The sequence below is a fragment of the Mirounga leonina genome, unplaced genomic scaffold, assembly GCF_011800145.1.
Source record: "Mirounga leonina isolate KUSES-001 unplaced genomic scaffold, KU_Mleo_1.0 Mir_366, whole genome shotgun sequence".
In the NCBI taxonomy this organism is placed as follows: domain Eukaryota; kingdom Metazoa; phylum Chordata; class Mammalia; order Carnivora; family Phocidae; genus Mirounga; species Mirounga leonina.
The window spans coordinates 22,443,532-22,466,205 of NW_023270709.1; the positions used below are offsets into that span (position 1 = coordinate 22,443,532).

General features: G+C 41.4%; 2 protein-coding genes across 3 annotated transcripts in view; both read left to right on the forward strand.

The window, feature by feature from the left end:
• Positions 1-22,674, forward strand: part of CDKAL1 (CDK5 regulatory subunit associated protein 1 like 1) — a 661,526-nt gene that overhangs the window by 539,238 nt on the left and 99,614 nt on the right. For both annotated transcript variants that reach the window (XM_034985765.1, XM_034985766.1), the window contains one exon: positions 3,542-3,604. In XM_034985765.1, coding sequence (XP_034841656.1) covers positions 3,542-3,604 — 63 coding nt within the window. The remainder of the gene's footprint in view (positions 1-3,541; positions 3,605-22,674) is intronic.
• Positions 16,765-17,511, forward strand: LOC117997460 (thioredoxin-like). The gene has a single exon (XM_034985767.1). The coding sequence runs from the start codon at positions 17,039-17,041 to the stop codon at positions 17,354-17,356; it is 318 nt and encodes a 105-aa protein (XP_034841658.1). The 5' UTR covers positions 16,765-17,038; the 3' UTR covers positions 17,357-17,511.

Here is a 22,674-nt window from a genome sequence, read left to right on the forward strand (position 1 = left end):
AATAGGTGGTTGCATGACTGAGATGTTTGTTTTAACAGGCTAAAAAGTGGGAGGTAGTTTAGAAACACACTATGATGCAATAGGAAAGTATCTAATTATTCCAATTTTGGCTCGGCTTTTAGTTTCAGTTAAAAGTGCTGATAGCAAGGCTCAACAAGTTTTGTAGCCTAGGACTCTTAGCACTGTCTGCCTATTGGAAACTAGCAATAATGGCCATGCTTCTGTCCCTTGTACATGAAAGCTTCTCCTCAGCTTTAGCGCTAGAATTCAGTTAAAGGATTGCAGCATTTCTGTCATCAGCAGTTCCAGTGTGAATACAGAAGGCTCTGAAAGTCCCATGTCTACTTCAGCGTGCTCTACAAACCGAATCATAATATTCTCTGTCTGAACATTGAATGCCCAAAAGTAAAATCCTGGAAGCAAGACAGCTAATGGTTCATTGGCCCGATGTGTTCATCCTGATGTGTTTGGGTATAGGTTATGATTGGTCCTTGAACTGTCTTCATTGAGTAGAAGGAGCAAGGAATTTTGCTGAATAGTTGTTTATTTGGTTTGGGGTCAGGGGACTATTGCCAGAAGTAGACGTGGTCCAAGATAGAGATTCGAGATCTGGGATGGCTAACTATTTCTGTAAAGGGCCAGAGAGTAAAAACTTTAGGGTTAATGGGCCACAGGATCTCTGTTGGCACCACACGACTCTGCTGTTGTAATACAGAAGTGGTCATAGATACACATAAACAAATGTGTGTGGCTGTGTCTCAGTAAAATCTTACTTACAAAAACAGGTGATAGGCTAGATTGGCCCATGGGCCATCACCATCATTTGTCAATCTCTGGATCCCTGAATATACAGTACTGAGCTATATGGATTCTGACCTCACAGGAAAAACAGCAGTAATTTCCAGTTAACTGAACTAATACATATAACCTTCAGGATTCCTAGCCAAGACTTCCCTGTATTTATATATAATAGATTTGTTGTCAGAAAGAAGAGCATTTTTTTTCCTCGCTGGCTTCTTTTGGGTGCTAATCCAAATTGTGTTATTTACTTGTCATTTATACCCCACTTCCTTCCCGAAATAATTTGAAGTAGCTTACAGTAAAAAGCATGTATAGGTTTTAGCTGTCAAAATAGAGATATAAAACCGAAACCACATGAAAATGTCACACCAAACAACCTCTGAATATTCCGTTTCCACCGGCCAACTCAAGCTGGTAGCTCAACCTTTTTGGGACTAAACAGTCTTTTGGACACCTCCTAAATTGAATAACGACATGCTCCGTATTTTATCTTTCCTAGCATAATTTCCTTTCTGAAAAAAATTTCACCCCATGTTTTATAGTGAGTCTTCTACCAAAGGAAACATTAGTATCCGTCATTTTTCTTCTGATTGAAGTGTAAGCCAAGAACTGTTATACAACTAAGAGGGTACATGGAAAGGAAAGAGAAAATTATAAGCTAACAAAAACTTTGGTGAACCAGTGACCTGTTCAGAAGAGATTTCAGGGCTCTTGCAGAGTCAGGGGACTGTTCCCAGTCAGTCGGAGGCTCACCCCTGCTCTCGGGGGAAAAGGAGTGTTACATTACTTTAGCGTTGGGATGGTCAGAAGCCGACTCTCGAGGTGGACGGAGGAGGCGGCTGGGATTTTGGCTGGCGGCAGGGAGGGATGATGTTTAGTGGGTGCTGTAGAAACAAAGCCAAGTGACCTGAAGCCCTGCCACGTCCAAAGACCATCCTGAAATAGGAAGACTGATCTATGGGGCAACAGTGAGTGTGTACAGATGACTCGAATATAAAATCCTGGTTAACACTAGATTCAACTGCTTAGCCATGTGGCTGCCGAAGGCCACGTAGAGCCCAGGCTAGAGGGTCTGCTTGGATCCCTAGCCCTGGGGGAGGTGGGACAGATGTGCTCAGGCAGACACTGGAGTTTAGAGGGAGGAAGTACAGAAATACTTCCCTAGGAAACCTGAATACCAGGCAAGGATTCTTTCACAAGTGAAGACAGAAGCCACTCAGCTACCTGGTAGTTGGATTAACAACAGCAGAGTGGGGCCGGAAGCCAGATGGGGGCAGTGTTAAGGGCAAAGACCACTCTCAAGCCAGAATTGCAGGATACGGTCTCGGGCTAACTCGACGACATCGAAGAAATCAGTTCTGTAACTGGCACCTGCGAAGATGTTCAATATGTTTTAAAGATGTTTCATCTGGTCGGTGAATTGAGAAACGTTCTAACCTGTAAATGGAAAAGAGAAATGAAGAATTTCCGACTTAGCTGCAGTCCCTTCTCTCATTCACTCTTGGAGGGAAGGCAAATCAGGGTAGGGTTTGGAGGGAGGAGGCACTTTGGTATCATCCATCAAGGTAATCAGCATGGCGTGCTATTTGATTCTGCATCTGCACTTGTACAATTTATCGTTTCTGAAAAAAATGCACACTGTCAAGCTGGCAAAGATGATCATTTTATGAAAAAAATGGAAATGAAATGCCAAAAGTTCAGATTGCAGAAGTTTTTGGATTTCAGCACTCCATATAAGGGATTGCGGAGCTGGTTATACAAGTCCTTAAGTTTGGCAAGGATCAGTTGTGAAGTGGAAAAAGTCAGTTTTAGGACAGAGTATACAGAATGATCCCCTTTCTTTGAAAGTGATAATTGTATGTGAAAATATCTGCACAGAAGATCTAGAGCCATGCACAGAATTTCCTGTGGTGGTTACAGTGAGTGGACAGATGTCTGTGTATGTGAAAACAAGCTGCTTCTTCCAGTTGACCAGAAGAGAACTCCACCCTTAACTGTCACAGACACCGGGGGGGGGGGGGTGGTAGGAGGTAGAGACAGTCCTCAAGTGGCGGGTTCAGCTTGAGAAAAACATATCATTAGCAGTGAAAAGAGGCTTCTCTTTTCCTCACAATATATGAGGCTTATGTCATCATGATAGATATGCCTGTCTACGTCAGGTAAATTCCGTTATTCCTACGCATCGAGTGCTGCGTGTGAGACACCGTGCAAGGCCCTTGGGCTACACGGCAGGGACAGAACAAAGGTGGCCTCAGGCAGACAGACCCGAGCTGAGACTAGGAAGCCAGGTGAAGGTGCATTGTTTAACTGGACGCACGCCAGTGCCCAGGTCAGAGTAATAGCAGTTGGTGTTACAATGAAATGGCAAGTGTCCTAAGCGTGTTTGAGTTTTCTTTCTCTTCAGTTTAGTCTCTGAGTTATGTGTTTGAAAATAGGATTTTTGAAGATGATTAGTGTTTCAACTACCAAACCTCTAGGAAAAGGTCTCCTGGCTGGTCTGTGACAACGACCCACAAAACCACCAAGTGGCTTTGATTTCTAATTGCAACCATGTGTCTCAGACTGGACTGTAGCCCCTCACTTTGCACAAGGAAGAATCTCGAAACAATATCTTAATGCAGGTGGGTAGGTAGACAGAGATGTGGAAAGATAGATAGACAGACAGACAGACATTTAGATACTGATGCACCTGTATATTTTTGCCAGCTGTCAACTCACATGTTTGCATTTTCCTCCACAGAAAAAGCAAAGAACGAAAGATCTTTCCCGGGTATTCCATTCCTACAATCCGTATGACCACAAGGTAAGAGAAGCATGTTATTCGTGTGTTGGATAGAAGTCTTTCTGAACGCAGAGCACAGTTCTCACCAGCAGACAGTGATTTTGAAGTATGTTTTCCAATTACATTTATATTTCCATTTTAGTTTGTCAGCTGTTTATTCCTCTAAAGAAGTCAGAAAATCTTTATTTCTGAACTAAAATAATTATATTTTATTCACATTAAAATCCAGTTACACATTGTCACTGAAATCTCAAAGATGAGGTAAAGACAGATTTGGGGGTGTTATTTACTTGGTTGGCTTTTTCTTTCCAAACGCTGAAGTGATGAACTTGACTTTTGAATTCGTAAAGACAGTTGAGCTAGTAATTGCCAACTCTTTGGTTTTCCATTGCTTCTGACAGAGAGTTATTTTCTCTAAATAAAATCCCTAACATTAGTATCTGAAATACCTGCTGCCAAAAGTTTTGCCCCATGGAAGACCAGATAGTGCCGTGACTCCCATGTATTTGTCCCCCGGCTTCATAGACCCATGGCCAGTGTTGCTTCATTTACACCCCACGCTCTTCACTCCCTGTGTTTGAAGAATTCCCAGACATCTTCTTATGAGTATTTCACCATATATTTGTTAAAGATAAGAGCTCTTTAAAAAAAAAAAAAACACTTCTGACTGTTTTTAAAGAAAATGCTCAACACCACATCATCATAGGGAAATATATTACAAGATTCCCGAGATTCGTGCACAACTTCTGTATCATGTAAGGTTCCAGTAAATCTGTTAATTCGAGGTGATTTCAGAAGCGAACAAAAAATGTGCACACTTGAAATGCTAATATAAACTTAAATCTTGATCTATGAATTTACAAGGAGACATGTGGTGGGGATTTTTTAACTAGCCAAGATAAGTAGTGTGAAAACTATTTTCCTCAGTTGAGAATTACGGAGATGTCTGGATTCAGGAGGGAAAAACTGTGCCAGTTGTTCATAGAAGTTGAAGGATTTTCAATAGCTTCTAGTGTTTCTATAGTGACCAGTTGACTTTAAGCACCAACAATCTGTGAAAGAGGTGTTTGTGCATTGTGTGACCATGGCAATATACAGTACTAAAAATGATGCCATTTCACGTTGCATTTTTCAAGTTAAACCAGTCCCCTTGCAGAATATGGCAATTTATTTGAAAGAGATCAGGAAAGCCAGTAATGCCTGTCAGTAGAGAGAGGGTGCAGGTAGATAAGTAATATGCCAGCAAAGGGAGGGAGATGGGCTGGATTCCTGATAGGAGAGTTGCAGTTTTTCAGATGAAGCCATTTAATTAACATAAATGCAGCAGTGGCTAAAGTTAACACTCAGGAACAACAAAAGGCTGTGACAAATCAAAGGTTTTGCCTGACTTGTCTAAATCTTGCCCACTTCTAACATTTTTATTCACAGTTAAGGGAAATTCCATTATTCTTTTATTAGAACTCTTAATGGAACTTAGCCATTTGCCGCTTCTACGGGCTTCCTCTTCATATCCTCTGTGGCATTGTATCAAAGTTACCTCGGATTATTTTGGCTTCCCTTGTGAAGGCTTCATTCCTTTGCAAATTAGTCACTGGGCAATGAGGAATTGAATATAAGTGCTAGATGGAGTTCCTTTTGATCTTTGCTTTAAGATCGGTAATAAATTATTGTAAAGAGCTAGGCTGCTTGATGAGTGATTTTTGAAGTTCCAAAGGTTTGGCCTGTTGGCATTCTGCTTCATTCTGCATGTGTAGGGACGGAAAAGGGGAAAGTTTCTTTCTCCAGCTCCATCCAGACACGTCTCACTGGGTCACTTTCAACCCTTTCTCCTGTTGATCAGTGTCCACAAAGACTAGCATCCCAGGGGCTGAGGAACGGACACTGCTTTCTCAGTCTTAGAATATTCCTTTTATTCCCCCATAAATAAAATACAAGGGGGTTGTGATTCAACTTACTTTGTCATTTTAAGTACCCAATTATATTCAAACAAATTAGCTTTCTAAGCAGATAGGTTTTAACATAGAATGTTCTGTAAGATGTGGTTAGAGCTGGCTTAAACATCTCATGCTCAGTGAGATTTCTGTAGTGATCTTTAGATTAAATATATACATACATTATAAATGAAAGCTTATATAAGATAAAATATAGGCTGTCTGCAACTTGCTTTAAAAAAAGAATGCAAGGCAGGGAGTGGGTAGGATACAGTAAAATCAGACTGGCCATGTGTCAACGATTATTGAAACTGGATGATGAGTTTATGGGGGTTCATCATGCTATTCTACATATTTTCTTTTTTTTTTTTTTTTAACATGATGGAAATTTTCCTGGAGTGAATGTTGTGGTATTCTTTTCCTCTCTAGCTAGATTCCTTTTACTGTTAATTTTTCCCTTGACGTAAATTTATACCAAAGAAGGAACACTCAGCATTTCAGTGGGTTCGTTATGCTGAGTAAACTCAGAAATGCAGCTCCTCTTCCAAAGTTGGCATAATTTCCCGGGACTTCATCCCAAATTACAGTGGGTCACTTAAATGATAGCCTGGCCTGCTAGAAACTGTTAAAATGGTGGTAATTACAAAGGATAGTACACCCTTTCTTTTCTCAGTGAGTCAGTTATGTTTGCTCTTCTCTCCTCCCCAACTCCCCCAACCCAACCAAGATTGCTCCTGCCTGACCCCAGGCACCGGAGAGTGACCAGGTTAAACAAACATGTTGTTTGAGTGAGGCCAGGTGCGTTTCTTAATCGTACTCTGAAGCCATTGTTTACGTTGTACATGGTCAGTTGGGTTTCTCTTAAATGCTGTTGCAGAAAGCAAATAAAGCTTAGAGCAAAATGTGCAATCAGAATGAGTCTTAAGGAAAATATCTGATTTATTTTTTATACTCTATGACAAATTTTGCTGGAGATGGGAAGAATTTCGTTTTGGAGTGTTATCTCTGGTTCCATGACCATTAAAAAAAAAAAACAAACTGTTTTCAGTTCTTATAATACACACTTATAGAGAATGGCTTGACTAAAGCCAATTCCCATTTTTCTGCCCTAATAAAAGGGAACATTGGTAAAGAGAATCCAAAGCAGCAGGTAATTTGATTTTATTTTGTGCACTGTATGCTGTCCTGTTATTTTAATTAAACACATAATAAACATAGCTTGTAATTTCTGAAAACACATCATACTAACTACCAGGAAAGGTTACAGGTCCAGAGGTCTTCCATGTCACTAAAGTTGAATTTTTTCTTTGGCTAAGTTATGGGTAAGTAGAGTGGGCTATAATTAGAACACTTTTTATTAAAACTCTGCTTATTAGCATTTGCTTTCTGTCTTTGGCCTGAAAGAAGTATTGCCATGCATATAAAAGATGTCTCTCTCTCTCTCTCCCCGTCTCTGTTTCCTTCCTTCCCCCCTTTTTTTCTTTCTTGTTAGATTTTTATCAGAGTTATGTGTTCAGGGGGGAAATCTCAGTTTATTAGCTAAACACAGATGTTTATAATCTGCTAACGTAGAAAGCTATTATAAAATATGAAAATGCTTGGAAGGAAAAAGTACACAATTCTGTTTCAGTCTTTAGTGGTCTTTAACATCTGCGTCGTTCCGTCTCTAAACACAGTTAATCTGCGTAACTTTATATATTCACCTTTAAAAGTGAGCCTTTAACGGGTTACTATTACAGCTTCTCTGTTTTATGAAGTGGGCATCTCATGTTCTTTTAGTGACTATTATTATTTCAATAATTTTCTACATTCGTGGACATAAATGAATGGGCACACGTGAGAAGAAACGTTATTGTGAAACCATGTTGGTGGAATAAGCTTTTTTCCTGTCTTTTTTTTTTTTTTTTTTTTTGGTGACTAGTGTTATTTTAAGAATTTTTCTACAGACACAGACATACATCAGCTAAACTATAAACAAATTCATATGTGCCCCACCCCCCGCCCCGCCCCGCCAAACGGCTATGTATGGATATGCTTGATGAGTCAGCGTAGGAGCACAGAGAAAACAAACACTAGTGCCTTACACGGCCAGAGGCCTTTTGTGCAGGAGCCTCTGCCGTCCGGTACCTGGCTCCAGGGCCGCCAGCCCACCAGCCCGCCAGTCAGGACCCAGCCTGTCCACATCCTCGTTTCATTCTCTCTCCCCACATCGTTACTTCTTCAAGGCCCCCATCCACACGCAGTCCACTTTTAAAAAGACTTTTTCTAACAAACAGACATGTCTGGTTTCCCAAAAAACAGTCAGCCCTAGCAGCAGTCACACAGAGGGTGGTTATGCCTTCAAGAAGCCAGAGATCCATTAAAAAGTGGCGGCATCCTAAAACGAAGGCAAGGACGGGGCCATAAGGGCATTAAGTCCTTAACAAAGGTACTCCCCGAGTGCAGCTGGCCCAGGACCACTTAATTTGCACCCAAATACCCAGAGATCCCTACACATTTTAGTAGTCCCTAAGTAAAATAATTGGGCCTAAATTACAGCAAGAAGCAGATGTTTTAGAAGAGTAGAGACGTCTATGGTCTGTTTTTAGAAATAATTGCTATTTTAAGGATAGATGTTATTTATCTTGAAAACTCTTAGGAATAGCTGGTTTTTTAAGGTTGGTTGCATGAAGTATCGCTATAGAACGTGGTTTAATAACAGAAAGAGTAAGAGTGGTTGAACATGTGCTGGTAGTCGGGGTAAAGGACCCAAAAAATGTGTGCGAGCAGAAAAAAAATGAGAGAATTCATATTCCCCCAAATTACTTATTTATATAATTACTGTAAAAATAATAAAGTATATGATATTTTTATCTTAAAGAGTATGCTAGGCATAACTTGAGTGGAAGAATTGTAAGTAATGTATCAGTACAGTGCATTTTTAAGTACAATATTAAATATACAAAAAATGCTGATATGTATTTGCATAACCCACACTTCCTAAGATAAGCAGTTTGTATTAACTGCTATTAATACAAACACATCTGGGAATTCATGCCTACCAGTGCACAGTGAAATATGATTTAATAAAAAAAAATGTAGAAAATACTGTCTGTGGCTTCCTGTGGACAGAAGCACACAGCAAATTTTATTTTAAAAGTCTCAGGGAAGGGGCTCCTGGGTGGCTCAGTCGTTAAGTGTCTGCCTCCGGCTCAGGTCATGGTCCCAGGGTCCGGGTCCTGGGATCGAGCCCCTCATCGGGCTCCCTGCTCCGCGGGGAATCTGCTTCTCCCTCTCTCTCTGCTGCTCCCACTGCTTGCGCTCTCTCGCTCTGTCAAATAAATAAATAAAATCTTATCTAAAAAAATCTAAAAAAAAAGTCTCGGGGGGAAAAAAGTCTTGGGTTATACCACCATCCTTCCTTCCCTGAGAGACCGTTCATCCCTGTGGCATCAGTTTCATAAATACATAGGTCCTACCTGGAGCGAAAGGGACCGTTTCACGTTAGAAATCCGGTATTGATCTACGTTTCTCCATTAATCAGATTTGTCTAGTGATTTAAGATAACACAGGTCACGTTGCCCAGCATTTTCTGTTTGAAGAGTAATGGCCATTTGACTCCGTCCCAGGGCAGCCACGGTTTTGTCAAGCCTTCATTATCCCCTGTGCTTTGGGGAACATAATGTCGCAACAGAGTGCTTTGAGTGGTTCTTCTCGAGAGGGAGATGTGAATTTGGATCCCTGCCTGCTGGCCCTGTTGAGCTTCGAGCTATCTGCTGTCTGGAAATAGCATATTCGGTTTTTAATGGATACAGCACTCTACGATAGCCAGATTTGCACGGCACGTGCGGATAAAGAAACAAGTTACTGATTTGGCATGTTTATGCCATGCTTGACACAGTTCCCCACAGCAGCTCGTCCAAAGCTGTTTGTGCACCTCTCCATTCCCCATCTTTGGCAAAGACTAAAAATGTTTAAAAAGTAATTCTAGGGATGTTGCTAAATATCAGGAACAATTGGATAAATGTCCGCTTGATTGAGTTGCCTTATTGTTATAACACATGTCATCCTAAAACCACACTCAGGGTATGGCCTCAAAGCATGGGGAAGTGAGTATTTCTGTAAATAGTAAACCCATGTTCACAGGCGCCATGAACTCTAAAAGCCAAGTGACTAACTCAGCCTCAAAATAAAGGACGTGACTAAAGCGCTCCCTTCGTATAAGATCTGTGCTCCCATTTGTTAAAATGTCTTTCCTCTCAAGGTGATCATATAATTACTACCAAAGATGCAGACATGGTTCCGCTGTGTTTACTTCAACAGCAAATGCGTGTCTAGCTACCCTTGTGCCAACCTGACCCAAAGGCATTTTCTTCATTTTTAACCCTCCTCAGCTGGTGATTCAGGTGGACTAACTCATCATGTTTCCTTGAGCCTACCTTTGCCACTCTATCAATGTATTTTTCTCTTTTCCTTCTAAAATGGCATTGATCTAAAACCCAAACATTTTTTTGGTTTACACGTTAATATTGTGACTGTAACTGCAAGGATGGGAGGGGTATGGAAGCATGCGTAAATGGCAGAGATAGATCCAGAGCCTGGTGGATACCAGCATTCTGCTTTGCCAGTCACCCTGAGGACTGACAAAGACAGTGGAATCTGAGTGGACCTATTATTATTATTATTATTATTATTATTATTATTATTATTATTATTCAACTGTTTGGTCCACACCATGTAACTGTCACTATCCTCAAAGCTTGACATACGTGCATAACTCATTTACTCTTCATGCTGACCCGATGAGAACTCGGATTATCCCCTATTTTGAAGATGAAGAAACGGACACGGAGAGATTCTGTGACTGCTCAGGGTCACACAGCTAGTAGGTTACAGAGCAGTCTCGCTCCAGAGTCCAGGCTCATGACCCCTGTGCCACGAGTAGCTAAAAAGCCACAGTGTAAGATGCTCTAATAAAAGGTGGGTTGACAGCTTAAGCTCAGGGTTGAAGTGGCCTCTTCCCCTGCCTCTCTCTCCCCCACTTCCGAGTCAAAATTTAAATAGGTAAACTCTAGGTGGAAAGAGGTGTGAGAAGGAATAAAAGGGGCAGAAGACAGTAGTAGGGGAAGAGCGTTGAGGACTCCATTGAATGGCCTCCTGGTAAAGCAGACAGTAAAGCAGCCAAGCAGACCCTAAAAACCACCACCCTCACCTCCTTTCTCCCCGGCCCTGCTGACTGATTCACCGTCAGCCTGGAGGCGAAGATATATTGAATAAAGCCGGATATCGGGGCGAATATCATCAAAGACTAACAGATCAGGCTGGTCCAGCGCTCTGTTCCTCAGAGAGCCCCGTCCAACTTGCTCTCTTCCCAGACTCCTCCCTGGCGGGTGGGGGCGGGGCGGGTTAGGGCCACAGCCCAGGGCTTCCGGCCAAAGGATTGGAATTTTTTAGGACCGCCACAGTAGTAGGTATCCAAGCCAGAGAAATAGTACCCTATTTCTATTTTAGACCCCTAGTCAGGGTCTAAATCACTGAGAAAGGTTGAGGAGAAAATCATCCGAAGCCATGACACATGGACATAGGAAAAGGCCAGCAGGGCAGCTTAGAAGCAGGTTAGGGTGACGTCCTGTGCAGGTTATCTGGACCCCAGCTGGCACTTGTGACTTCCTTTTATGGGCAGGCGAGGTCGTGTTGCAGAAAATGGGAAGTTTCCCAGATCCCAGGGTAAGAATGTCGCATTTAGTAGATTACTGTCTCCCCTCCACCTCTCCACCCAAGCGCTCTCAGAAATCTTAATAATAGGGGAAGAAACAAAGTTCATAATGAAATTCTTTGCCAACATGCAGTATATGAAAGTACTGATAAAAAATAATCAAAAGAGGGCGCCTGGGTGACTCAGTTGGTTAAGCGACTGCCTTTGGCTCAGGTCATGATTCTGGAGTCCTGGGATCGAGTCCCACATCGGGCTCCCAGCTCAACGGCGAGCCTCCTTCTCCCTCTGACCTTCTCCCCTCTCATGCTGTTTCTCTCTCGCGCGCGCTCTCTAATACATAAATAAATAAAATCTTTAAAATAATAATAATCAAAAGAAAGTCTACATAGATATGGCAGTTACTGTGTCTTCAAGTTATTTATCAAACCTAAAGGAATCTCCGTTTTTGCTGCCATTGGTTGTATGCCCCCTCCACGAAATTCACCAGCGTCGGGAAGAGGTGAGCCAAGGGCAGGGAGAGGGACGGCCTTGTACCAAGCGCTCGAGCGCGCACTGCAGCCACCCCGGGCTTGGGCTTGCCCTCCACTGTTCCACCAGTCCCCCTGCTTGTCCTCCGCCATCAGTCTCTGCACCTTGTCCCAGCCCTCTCCGTGTCTCATCACCGCTGTGCACGACCACTTACCAGCCTTTCCTGCCCCCACTAGGACACGATCCACTCAATATGTTAAGGTTGCCAGGATTAACAAATAAAAATACAGCATACCCAGTTAAATTTGAATTTCAGATAAACAGTATTTTTTTTTAACATAGATTGTGTCCCATGCAGTAAGTGGGATGTAGTTATACTAAAAATTTATTCATTGAAAATTCATACACAACTAGGTGTTCTCTTTTTATCTGGCAACCCAGGCTGCACGGGGATGACATATTTCACTTTGGCAAATTGAGACAAAAAGGTGAAAAGAAAGGAAAATCCAAAATGGAGTGAAATTTTTAAAAATGATTTTAAAACCTCCCCTGCATTTGGTGCGAAGGACGTAAGAATGTTTGTTCCTATCCCTCATCCTATCCTTATTTGTATAACATGCCTGGCCTCCTCTCAAAGGCTGACATGTATGTCAGATATTTTAATTAAGAAGATAGAACTGGGGTGTCTGGGTGGCTCAGTAAGTTAAGCGTCTGCCTTCGGCTCAGGTCATGATCCCAGGGTCCTGGGATCAAGCCCCGCATCAGGCTCCCTGCTCAGTGGGGAGCCTGCTTCTCCCTCTCCCTCTGCCCCTTCTTCCTGCTCGTTTTCTCTTTCTCTCTCTTTCCCCCAAATAAATAAATAAAATCTTAAAAAAAGAAAAAGAAGTTAGAACCTACCAGAGGGGAGCTGGGTGGGGGGATGGGAGAAATAGGTGGTAGGGACTAAGGAGGGTACTTGTAATGAGCACCGGTGATGTTGGCAAGTGTTGAGTCACTATATTGTACACGTGAAGCTAGTATTACACTGTATGTTAACCAACTGGAATTTAAATAAACACTTAAATAAAAAAGGATAAGGGACGCCTGGGTGGCTCAGTCATTAGGCATCTACTTTCGGCTCAGGTCATGATCCCAGGGTCCTGGGATTGAGCCCCACATGGGGCTCCCTGCTCAGAAGGAAGCTTGCTTCTCCCTCTCCTGCTTCCCCTGCTTGTGTTCCCTCTCTCACTGTCTCTCTGTGAAATAAATAAAATCTTAAAAGAAAATAAAAAAAGAAGGAAGATAAAACAACTTACTCATTTGACCTTAGTTCTCTAAAATCTTAAAACAACATTTTACCCTGGGAAATCTGTCTGGAAAATTGCTTGGAAGACACAAACAGAAGTTAAATTAAAACCTTACCCATACCTTATTTTCAAGGAATAAGAATTTTCATTTCCCCCCTGAAAAGCACACTTTGTTTCTCGGCAATATATTTTATCATAAAATATAATTAATGACTTCTTCGTAGCTGAAGTTATTTCTGTTGAGACGTGCGGAGAAACATTAATGCTAGTGATGCTCACAGCAAGCAATGTAGGCAGTCACTAGAGAAATGAGGAAGCTAGTTCTGCTTTTTCTCTCTCTCTCTCCTTAGCTCTACTTCTCAAGTTTTAAGACTGTCGAGAGTCCTGTGATTGGTGGAGTGTGGGTTGATGCTGTTTGCGGAATGGGCTCCCCAGGCCTGGCCTGTGTCTTCCTCAGCACATTATTAACAATGGCTGAAGGGCCCCAGTCTGTGCGCCCCTCTCCTGTGATTACCAGCCTGCCATACAGAGTCTGACTTGCACAATTTCCAGAATTCTGTTGACCAAAAATAGTGAAGTGCAAGTATTTCCACGGGCCAATAATTCATTCTCTCAAGGGTTTTTGCGCAAGATTAAGAAGCCGGGATTACAGTTAGCATCTGTGGTGCTTTTTTAGTGTACATGTTAACACTCTTCTTTTGAAATTGGAAAACTGGAATTTTAGCATCTGGGGGAAAAAAAAGTTAACTAGCTTCTTCTAATGACTGTTAATATTTTCCATTATTCAATACTACCTTTGGGTGCCTTTCAGAATTCCGGAGATATTTTAAATGCACATGTGTCAAATAAAAATAAAAGAGTTTTAAAAACTCAAGTTCTTTTTAATTTAGCTCCGTTAATATGTGGAACACACATGGGTAAGAAAGGAGACCATCCCATTTTTAATTACCGTAAAGTATAATAATCCAGCTACTGTGCATAAAACAAATCTCTAATTCACTTTAAGATTTTTTCTTTTGAAGGGGGATGATTTTAAAGCTGCTTGTTTCTCTTTACTCCTCACTTTTTATTTATCAACGCTTTCTTTTTCTGAGTTTATTTAAAATTTTAAGTTGTTGCGGGTTAAGGTTTCATTTGACCTTTGCCCCCACCCCCACCCCCAGGCGTTCTTACACTCTCCTGTTGTTTTCAGGTGTCTCTAGGTGCAAGCTGATTATCTTCCCCTATCTAGTCTTTGCCTTCGTATTTTCTTACTATTCCACTTTTGCATTTCTCCACCCAGTTTCTTAGATATTCTTACCTTTTGCCCTCCATAATGTTTCCCCTTGGGACCTGCAGCATGGTGCATCCTGGTACTTCTCTTCTACTGGAGCTAGTCATTGACACCCCAACACTGGGGTCTGCCCCCCTTTCATACTGTCTTAAACCACAGAGCTGGGAACACCTCCAGAGCTCATGCAGTCCCACCTTGCCCGCATCCCATCTCTGCTGTGTAGGTGAGGAAAAGCTTCCTTTGTCCTGTTGAGTTCATCCTTCAGAACCTAGTTTAATTTTCCCTTCTTTGCATCTTCTCTGACACCCACAGAAAACTGTTCTCACGCTACACCTCTGACGTGCAAATGCCTTTATTACTTGCCTTGTCATGCTCTTAGAATTCAGTTCCACTCAGTAAACGCAAGTTTTTCCCTGGGGGACAGGCGCGATAATGGGGATAAGAGGCTCCTAATCCAATGGGGCAGTAGAGGGAGATGGCAACAAATACTGCATTTAATTATGTTGCTCTGTTATATGTTTATTATTGGCATAACTATCCCACCCTACTACACTGCAGATGTCTTTAGGACAGAGATCATATCTTGTTTTTCTTCCCCCCTCTTCAAGAAAAGACCCTGAATTATGGACTAGAATTTAATGTGTTGTACATATGAAGTGTATTTTACCTTTCTTTTGATCTGCGTACCATAACTATACAAAAGCACTTACCCATCATCCCACAGAATACAGGGTTAAAACCCAGTCTCTTAATGCCCCTTTTGTAGCTCCGCCACATCACTGCATAGTTGGAATGTTCCAGGAGTAACGGCCACAGCTGGGGGAGCATGTACTAAGTTGGTTCTTGGTTTTTAATTATAAAGTCGGTAACAGGATGCTTAATACTGTATTCAGAGAAAGCCTCCTCCTAACCCTTACAGACCCTTGTTAACTTCTCCAGAAGCAACCACTGTTTCTAGTTTTATGTGTAGATTTCTAGGGTTATTTTTACCTATATAAGCATGTACCTACATCTGTGGTTTTATTTAGATACTTGCTTTTTTATTCAAATGTTAACATAGCTACAAATTCTTATGTTTCTTTTTTCATATGATAGCATATCTTGGAGATAATTCCAACCCATACATAAAGAGCTACCTCGTTCCTTTTTAAAAGGTAAATGGATATATTCTGTACCAGATGTTGACCATATCCAACTAGACTCTTAGTGATGGATCTTTGGGTGGCTTCTGATCTTTTCATCTTACATGTAGTGCTGCATAATCTCAGAAACGGGTCCTTTCATGTATGTATAAATATCAACTGTATGATAAATTTCTGGAAGTAGAATGGCTGTGTCATAGGTGAGTGTGTTTTAAATCCTAAGGATCGCAAGTCACCCACTAAACAAGGTGTTCCAGAGGTAAAACAGTGTTTCCTTACACCCTCCCCTACACACTGTGTCAACTAAGTTTTAATATCCTCTCCTCTTAGTCACAAACAAAGAATAATTTGGTCTTTGATTTTATATTGCTGCCTCGACCTTGCCTTGCTGTGTGACCTTGCCAAGATACTTAACGTTTTCTTTACTTACCTCTGTTTCCTCCGTAAAATGAGAATAATACTATATTTCATAGACTCTAAAACACTATTAATTACAAGTCTTGCCATTAATTTATGTAACACTAAGGAAGGAAAGAGGCATTGCTCATTATAATGTTGAGACACTGTTGATTAGAAGACACTTCTCAAACTGAGAGATGCTAAAATGTCAAGAAATGTGCTTTTTTAGAATTAGTGAAATTGGCTAGTACCTGCTTTATAGGACCATCAAAAGGGTGAAATGGAAGGCTTCTAGAAGATTACCCAGTGCATAATAAGTGCTCAGTGAAATGACCGTTCTTGTTCTTATAGTAGAATTATAGTAATTAAAACAGCCCCCCCACTAGTATCCAGCACATAGTACATCCTCAGTAACTGGTCCTGTTATCATTATTATTAATGCAAATTTATAGTTATTAGGAAACAAGTGGGATTTTGTCTGTTTTATTGAATACTTACTCTTCAGCACTTAAAACAGGGCTTGGCATATGGAAAGCGCTCTATAAATATTTGTTGATTGAAGAAATTAATCTAGTTCTTCCTCCAAAACTTCAGTAGAAGTATATGTAGAAATCTTAATTTTTCCTGAGTAGCAGGTGCAGTGGCTGCTGATTTCAGGGTTCTGTGGTCTTTAACTTTCCTCTCCCTGCCCCGTACTCACCCAAACTTCCAGACCTCATCACAAACCACATGATTTCATATTAAAAAAAAAAACAACCTGGTCCTATGGAGCTCGGTGTAAACATTTAAAAACCAAAATTTTGGGCGCCTGGTTAAGCGTCTGCCTTCAGCTCAAGTCATGATCCCAGGGTCCTGGGATCGAGCCCCGCATCGGGTTCCCTGCTCAGCGGGGAGCCTGCTTCTCCCTTTGACCCTACCCCCTCTCATGCGCTCTCTGTCTCTCATTCTGTCTCTCTCAAATAAATAAATAAAATCTTTTTAAAAATTTTAAAAAATAAAAACCAAACTTATTTATAAAATCAAAAACTTTGAATAGAGGGGAATCTTCAGGATATTGTTGGTATAATTTTTTTTTCCTAAACTCTAATCAAAGTGCATTTCATATAATATGTACAGGTTCCTAATGAGCATCTGATACGATTTGTGTAAGTCCTACATTTTAGAGTTTGCCTTTTAAAAATACAATACAGAAGCTCTGTCCGGCGTTTTGGATCCACTTTCATTGGTCCTTACGGTTGTTTGTCAGACCCCAGCCGCCAAAATGGTAAAGCAGATCGAGAGCGAGTATGCTTTTCAGGAAGCCTTGAACAGTGCAGGGGATAAACTTGTAGTAGTTGCCTTCTCAGCCACGTGGTGCGGGCCTTGCCAAATGATCAAGCCTTCCTTTCATCCCCTGTCTGAGAAGTATTCCAACGTGGTGTTCCTTGAAGTAGACGTGGATGACTGTCAGGATGTTGTATCAGAGTGTGAAGTCAAATGCATGCCGACCTTCCAGTTTTTTGAAAACGGACAGAAGGTGGGTGAATTTTCTGGAGCTAATAAGGAAAAACCTGAAGCAACCATAAATGAATTAATCTAATTATGTTTTCTGAAAATATAACCAGCGCTCGGCTCTTGAAAACTTGTAATTTTTTTTATTTACTAAAAGGAAAGATCAAGTGTGAAGACTCTATACCCAACTTCCATCTGATTATAAGTGACAATAAAATATTAATTCTACCCTTTTAAAAAAAATACAGTATATTCTTTTTACAACTGATCTAGTCTTGGGCTCTCTTTAAGCATTCACTACAGAAAGAATAAAGAAATAAGACCTTTTATTTTGAAAGTACCATATATTTTTTTAGTTGAACCTGAGCTCTTACGGGAAGCCTTTTCTTCTTCTTCCTGGCTATCCATATGTGGACTTTAGAAAAGTCTTCAGTATTACATAAAGTATATATCCTTTACATTCTGCTTTTTGAATTTTAGTATTTTCTCATTTGAGACTGATTGGTTCAATAGACTTTGCTTTATTTAACTTGGTTACAGGTATTAGAATATTTCCATGCAGCATAGGTCTGTTTTGACACTTCCAGAATTTAAAATGTGATACTGATTTAGTCACTTTAAAAAGGAAGATGTGAAATACAGACTTTGAGTATGTGTTCTAATAAATATTTGTATGTACATATTTGTGTATTATATAAAAGTATGCAGGTAGAGATGCACACTGTAACTAAAATATAGTCAGCTAATATCAAGATTAGCTGGCATAACCTAATTCTCCACAAATAGCCCGTGTTTTCTGGCTGATGTTATTTTCCCAACCTTCTTACTAGCCTTAAAATTCGTTGAATGGTTTCAAGTGTACTCAGAAATTAAATGTGAATGCTTTTACCTTGCATTTAGTCGATGGTGTTTGGGTCAGAGTCTTGTTGAAAACCCAGCCTATGTGCTAAATCAATATAGCATGTCCCTGCTCTGGGGCCCACTGTGGAAGGAGGTGAAGCCCTCTTGCTCTCGTGCAAGCATCGTTATGTGGGGGAAGGTCACTCCCACACGTTCTAGAAGTCCACTTTTATCACAGACCCATCTGCTGATGTGTTTATCTGAGCTCACAGTCTCTCACCTTTCACTTACTTGAAGAAGATAAGGTCAAAACCTGAAAATTTGCTCAAAGAAAAAGAGAGGCAAACGTAATCTCTCCTCCCGGAATACTGTCACAATCTGCAGTGAGGTTTAGAACCACAGATTAAAATTGCTGCTGAGAGATCACCAAGTATGTGCCCCTGAAAGGTCAGCGGCTGCCGACACTTAGGTCTATCAGTGATCCCTCTCTCTACCTCATTGGTGACTCAGCATCCCCTTTTGGCACTTGAAAGGCTTGAGCGTTCACCAATTTTCACTTTCGTTATAACACGCAGAAGCACTCGTTTTTAAATAAAGACAAATGGTTTGAACTCATGCATGAAAAAACTCTTTTTCAAATGAAGTATTCATAATAACAGATCTTGAATATGTAACAGACATGCAGTTAAAGCTTCCCTCAGGGATGGTGGAAACACTTACCTGGGTATATTTATTTCATAATATTCAGAGAATAAGTTCATGCGGTAATAATGCATCTTAGAGTATTGATCTCCACCAGGCCTTTCCTTCACCTTCTTTGCCTCTCCCTCCAGACTTCTTTGCATTGCTTTTTCCTCGAGCCCACGCACACCAGGGTTCTGTTCCTTGAGCACGCACCACTGCCCCCATGCACCCAGGCCTGCGTGCCCCAGACTCTGGGGCGTTTCCTTTTGGTGGTGCCTCAGCCGTGTGGACTATGTGCGGGGCTGACCTGATCCTCTCTCTACATGCTCTGTGTTTACTACCTTGATGCACCTAATACATCTTTCTGGCTACTTAGCCACAAACCACAATGGCATCCTGGACTTCGCCCTCTCCCTTCACCCACTACTTTTGGTTGGTCACATTTTTCCAAATCTGAGCTGTGATTCATCTAGGTAAGACCTCATCCCCTTTGCTGCTGCCTCTGGGCAGGCCTTCGGCAGTTGGCTGCTGGATTTCTTCATCTACCTCAGTCCGACTTCCCCATTTCCACCCTCACTGTCCTCCCAAACCCCAGTCCCTTCTCTCCCTGCTCTCCTGGGAATATTTCTAAAATGCCAAGCACATTGTGTTAGGCCCATGTGTAAAATACTTTCCGAGCCGTCAGTCACAGAAGAAAAGCCCCAGCATGATGCATAAGGCCCTTGATGGCCAGTAGCTCCTCCCCTTGTACCTGGTACTCCAGCCTTACCAAGTGATATGCCTTCCCCAATTACCCCACACTCAGAGGCTCTGTTTTCCGTGTCCGTGTTTGGGGTGCTTCCTCTCTCTCGAACCTGCTGTTACTTCCCTGCTTCATCTCTCCCCTTCAGAACGCAAAGCCAGCCATGTCCTTAGGAAGCCCTCCCTGTTGTCTCCTCCCCACCTGCCCCAGGGTGAGGCGTCCCTTCAGTGTGCTCCCCCAGCCTCCTTGTCCGCCTGTCTCCCCTGGATGACTGTGGACTTTTGGAGGACAGGCATTGTGTCAGTAGGGTCCGAGGCCCTGAAGGACCAGCGTGGTGGCCGACACATAGTAGATGTTCAAGAAAAGGTAATTTAGGGATGCCTGGGTGGCTCAGTCAGTTAAGCGTCTGCCTTCAGCTCAGGTCATGATCCCAGGGTCCTGGGATCAAGTCCCACATCAGGCGCCTTGCTCAGCAGGGAGCCTGCTTCTCCCTCTGCTTGCTGCTTCCCCTGCTTGTGCTCTCTCTCTCTCTCTCTGACAAATAAATAAATAAAATATTAAAAAAAAAAAAAAAAGGTAATTTAAAGAAGGTGGTATTTTTCCAGGGTCTGATTGTCTCTCACACAGGTCCTATGGAATATGCATTTCTGAAGCATCGTCAGTATTCCGTGCATACAGGGTAAATTAGAAAGCTTCTGTGAACAAGCAGTGGTTCCACTGGATTTCCATATTTCATATTTAAAAGACATCTTTTCTCTTCCCAGTTATGTTCCATTTATATAAAATGAAGGAGAATGCTTTGAAAGCAGAGTGTGCTTTCTGCTGCAGCTATATGAGGAATGGGTTCAAGCTAACACAAACCTAATGGCACATTAGGATCACCTGGGGTGCTTTAAAATATACGAATGCTTGGGTCCCACATGTCTGCACAACTTGTGTATGTGTGTGTGCGCGCGCATGTGACGTTGCTTCCAAATGCTCTAATTAGATTATGCTAATTGGCGTCATTATAAAGTCATGCATTGCCGTCTCAGCTGAGCCCTCAGTCATAATCCTTTTTGCATCTGCACTCAGCTCCTTCTCCCATTTCTCCTGGCACTTGCCCTAAACATTTATCCCTCTCCTTCCACACCCCCACCTGTACTGTGTGTGTGTGTGTGTGCCCCCTGTGAATTGGTCTTCTGTTTATATAGCTCAGACAGCAGACCTGAGTATACCCTTCTGCATTTCTAGTTTTCCCCACATTGTACTTAATCTGATAATGTGACATAGCACTAGGGATCCTACTTGACTTATTGGATATTTTATTTAGAGCTATGTTGTGAATAACGCAATTCATGCTGGCTTCAACAGAGAGATAATTTATATTTATAATTTATTGGCTTCCTTAATTAAAATGTCGAGATAGATTTTGCATTAAACAAGGCTTGATTCAGAACTCAGAGGGAGTCACTGCCAGCAATCTTTGCTATATCACTTGGCAGTCTGATCTATCAGCTATTCTCAGGCTCACCTCCTTAGAGTTAGCAAAGTGGCTGCTGTAGCACCGGGCATCACGCCTCATGCCACCAAGGATAGAGGAGAGAACAGGCCACTGTCCTGGGATATCCAACCAGAGTCCCATCAGCCTGACTGATTTGGGTTGTGTGCACGTCCCTGAATTTGGAGTTAATGTGTTGGTTGATTTAAGCCAGCCAGGATTCTCACCCCAGTAACGAGGGGTGCAGTTAACCCACTTAAGCCACATCGGCTACACCCCTGAAGGAGGAAGGGGCAGGAGCGAATTCCCCAAGGAGTGAAGAAAGAATACAGAAAAGGCAACAATGAATCTTCACAGTAATATGAAGTATGATAATATCTATCTCTAAGGGTTTCATCAACATGTGAACAAGATACTTTTAATCTGAAGTGTCACACATACATGTATAGTGAAATTGCTCGGTCATATTGGACCATTTTGAATTTCTAGTGAAGTGAATGCAAAAAAATAGTTACATGTTTTTTAAGCAACATATTTTTATAAACAATGTAAGAAATCACTCTTTGTCATTGAATTTGTGAATTTATTTTTTTTTACAAGTAATAAAACTTACTCCACTAAATATTAGAAGTATGGTAAATAGAGTCTGAAGAACTGACTTCCAATTCACGTTTTGTCACTTGACTTTGGAGAAATTATTTTCTCTATTCACTAGTTTTGTTATCTGCCCGATGCAGATATAAGTAATACCTGTCTTATTTGACAGTCATTGTATCAAATGTGATAATGTATGTTAAAGCATGTAATAAAAAGGCACAGCACAGTTAGTTGTTATCTATTATTTCACTACCTCATCAGGTTGACTTTACCTGGCTACAGAAAATATCATTATAATTAAAATGTAATTCTGTTTTACTAACACATTGCCTTTATTACTGAAAACCTGTTTTGTTTTTATTTTTGTTTTTGTCCTAAGCCTCCGAGTAGTTTATAAAAGCATATAATACTATATCTTCAGGCAAAATAGAAAGAACCGTGTTGTTCACCCACAAAATCGGAGTCATTGCTGCAGTTGAGAATAAAAGCCAGGGCTTCTGGGGAGCAAAAGCCAATAGATGAACAGCCAAGTACACAGCTTTCGTTTTGTAATAACGGAAAGTGTATCATTCAAGAGGAGTGACAGCCTTTTCTTAAGGCAAATTTCTAAATAGAACGTGTCCCATCCATCTTGCTGTTAAGGGGCATTGAACAGCATAATGGGCCACCGTACCATAAAATTTACAAAACACAGTAAGCTCTGAAACTGTCTTGGACAGTTTTCAATAGAGAAGCACTCCAGCCTGGATTTCAATCTGCCATTTATTCGCTATGTAACGTAGACAATTTGCTTCACTTCTCTGAGCTAATCTCTAAAATGGAGATTTTAAAAAGTAGTACCTACCCCATGGGGTTATTAGAAGGAAGGAAAAAAGAGAACGTATGTGGGAGAGATGGGTACAGTGCTCTGAATGTAGTTAAGTGCTTAATAAATTTTAGTGCTATAGTTATCTTTACAAACTCCATCAGTAAACATTTGTTGTTCTAATTAGATATAAAAGACTCTTAGCAGTGAAGTGACTTTATTGTGATTAAAGCACGCCTGTGATTGGATACTAGAACG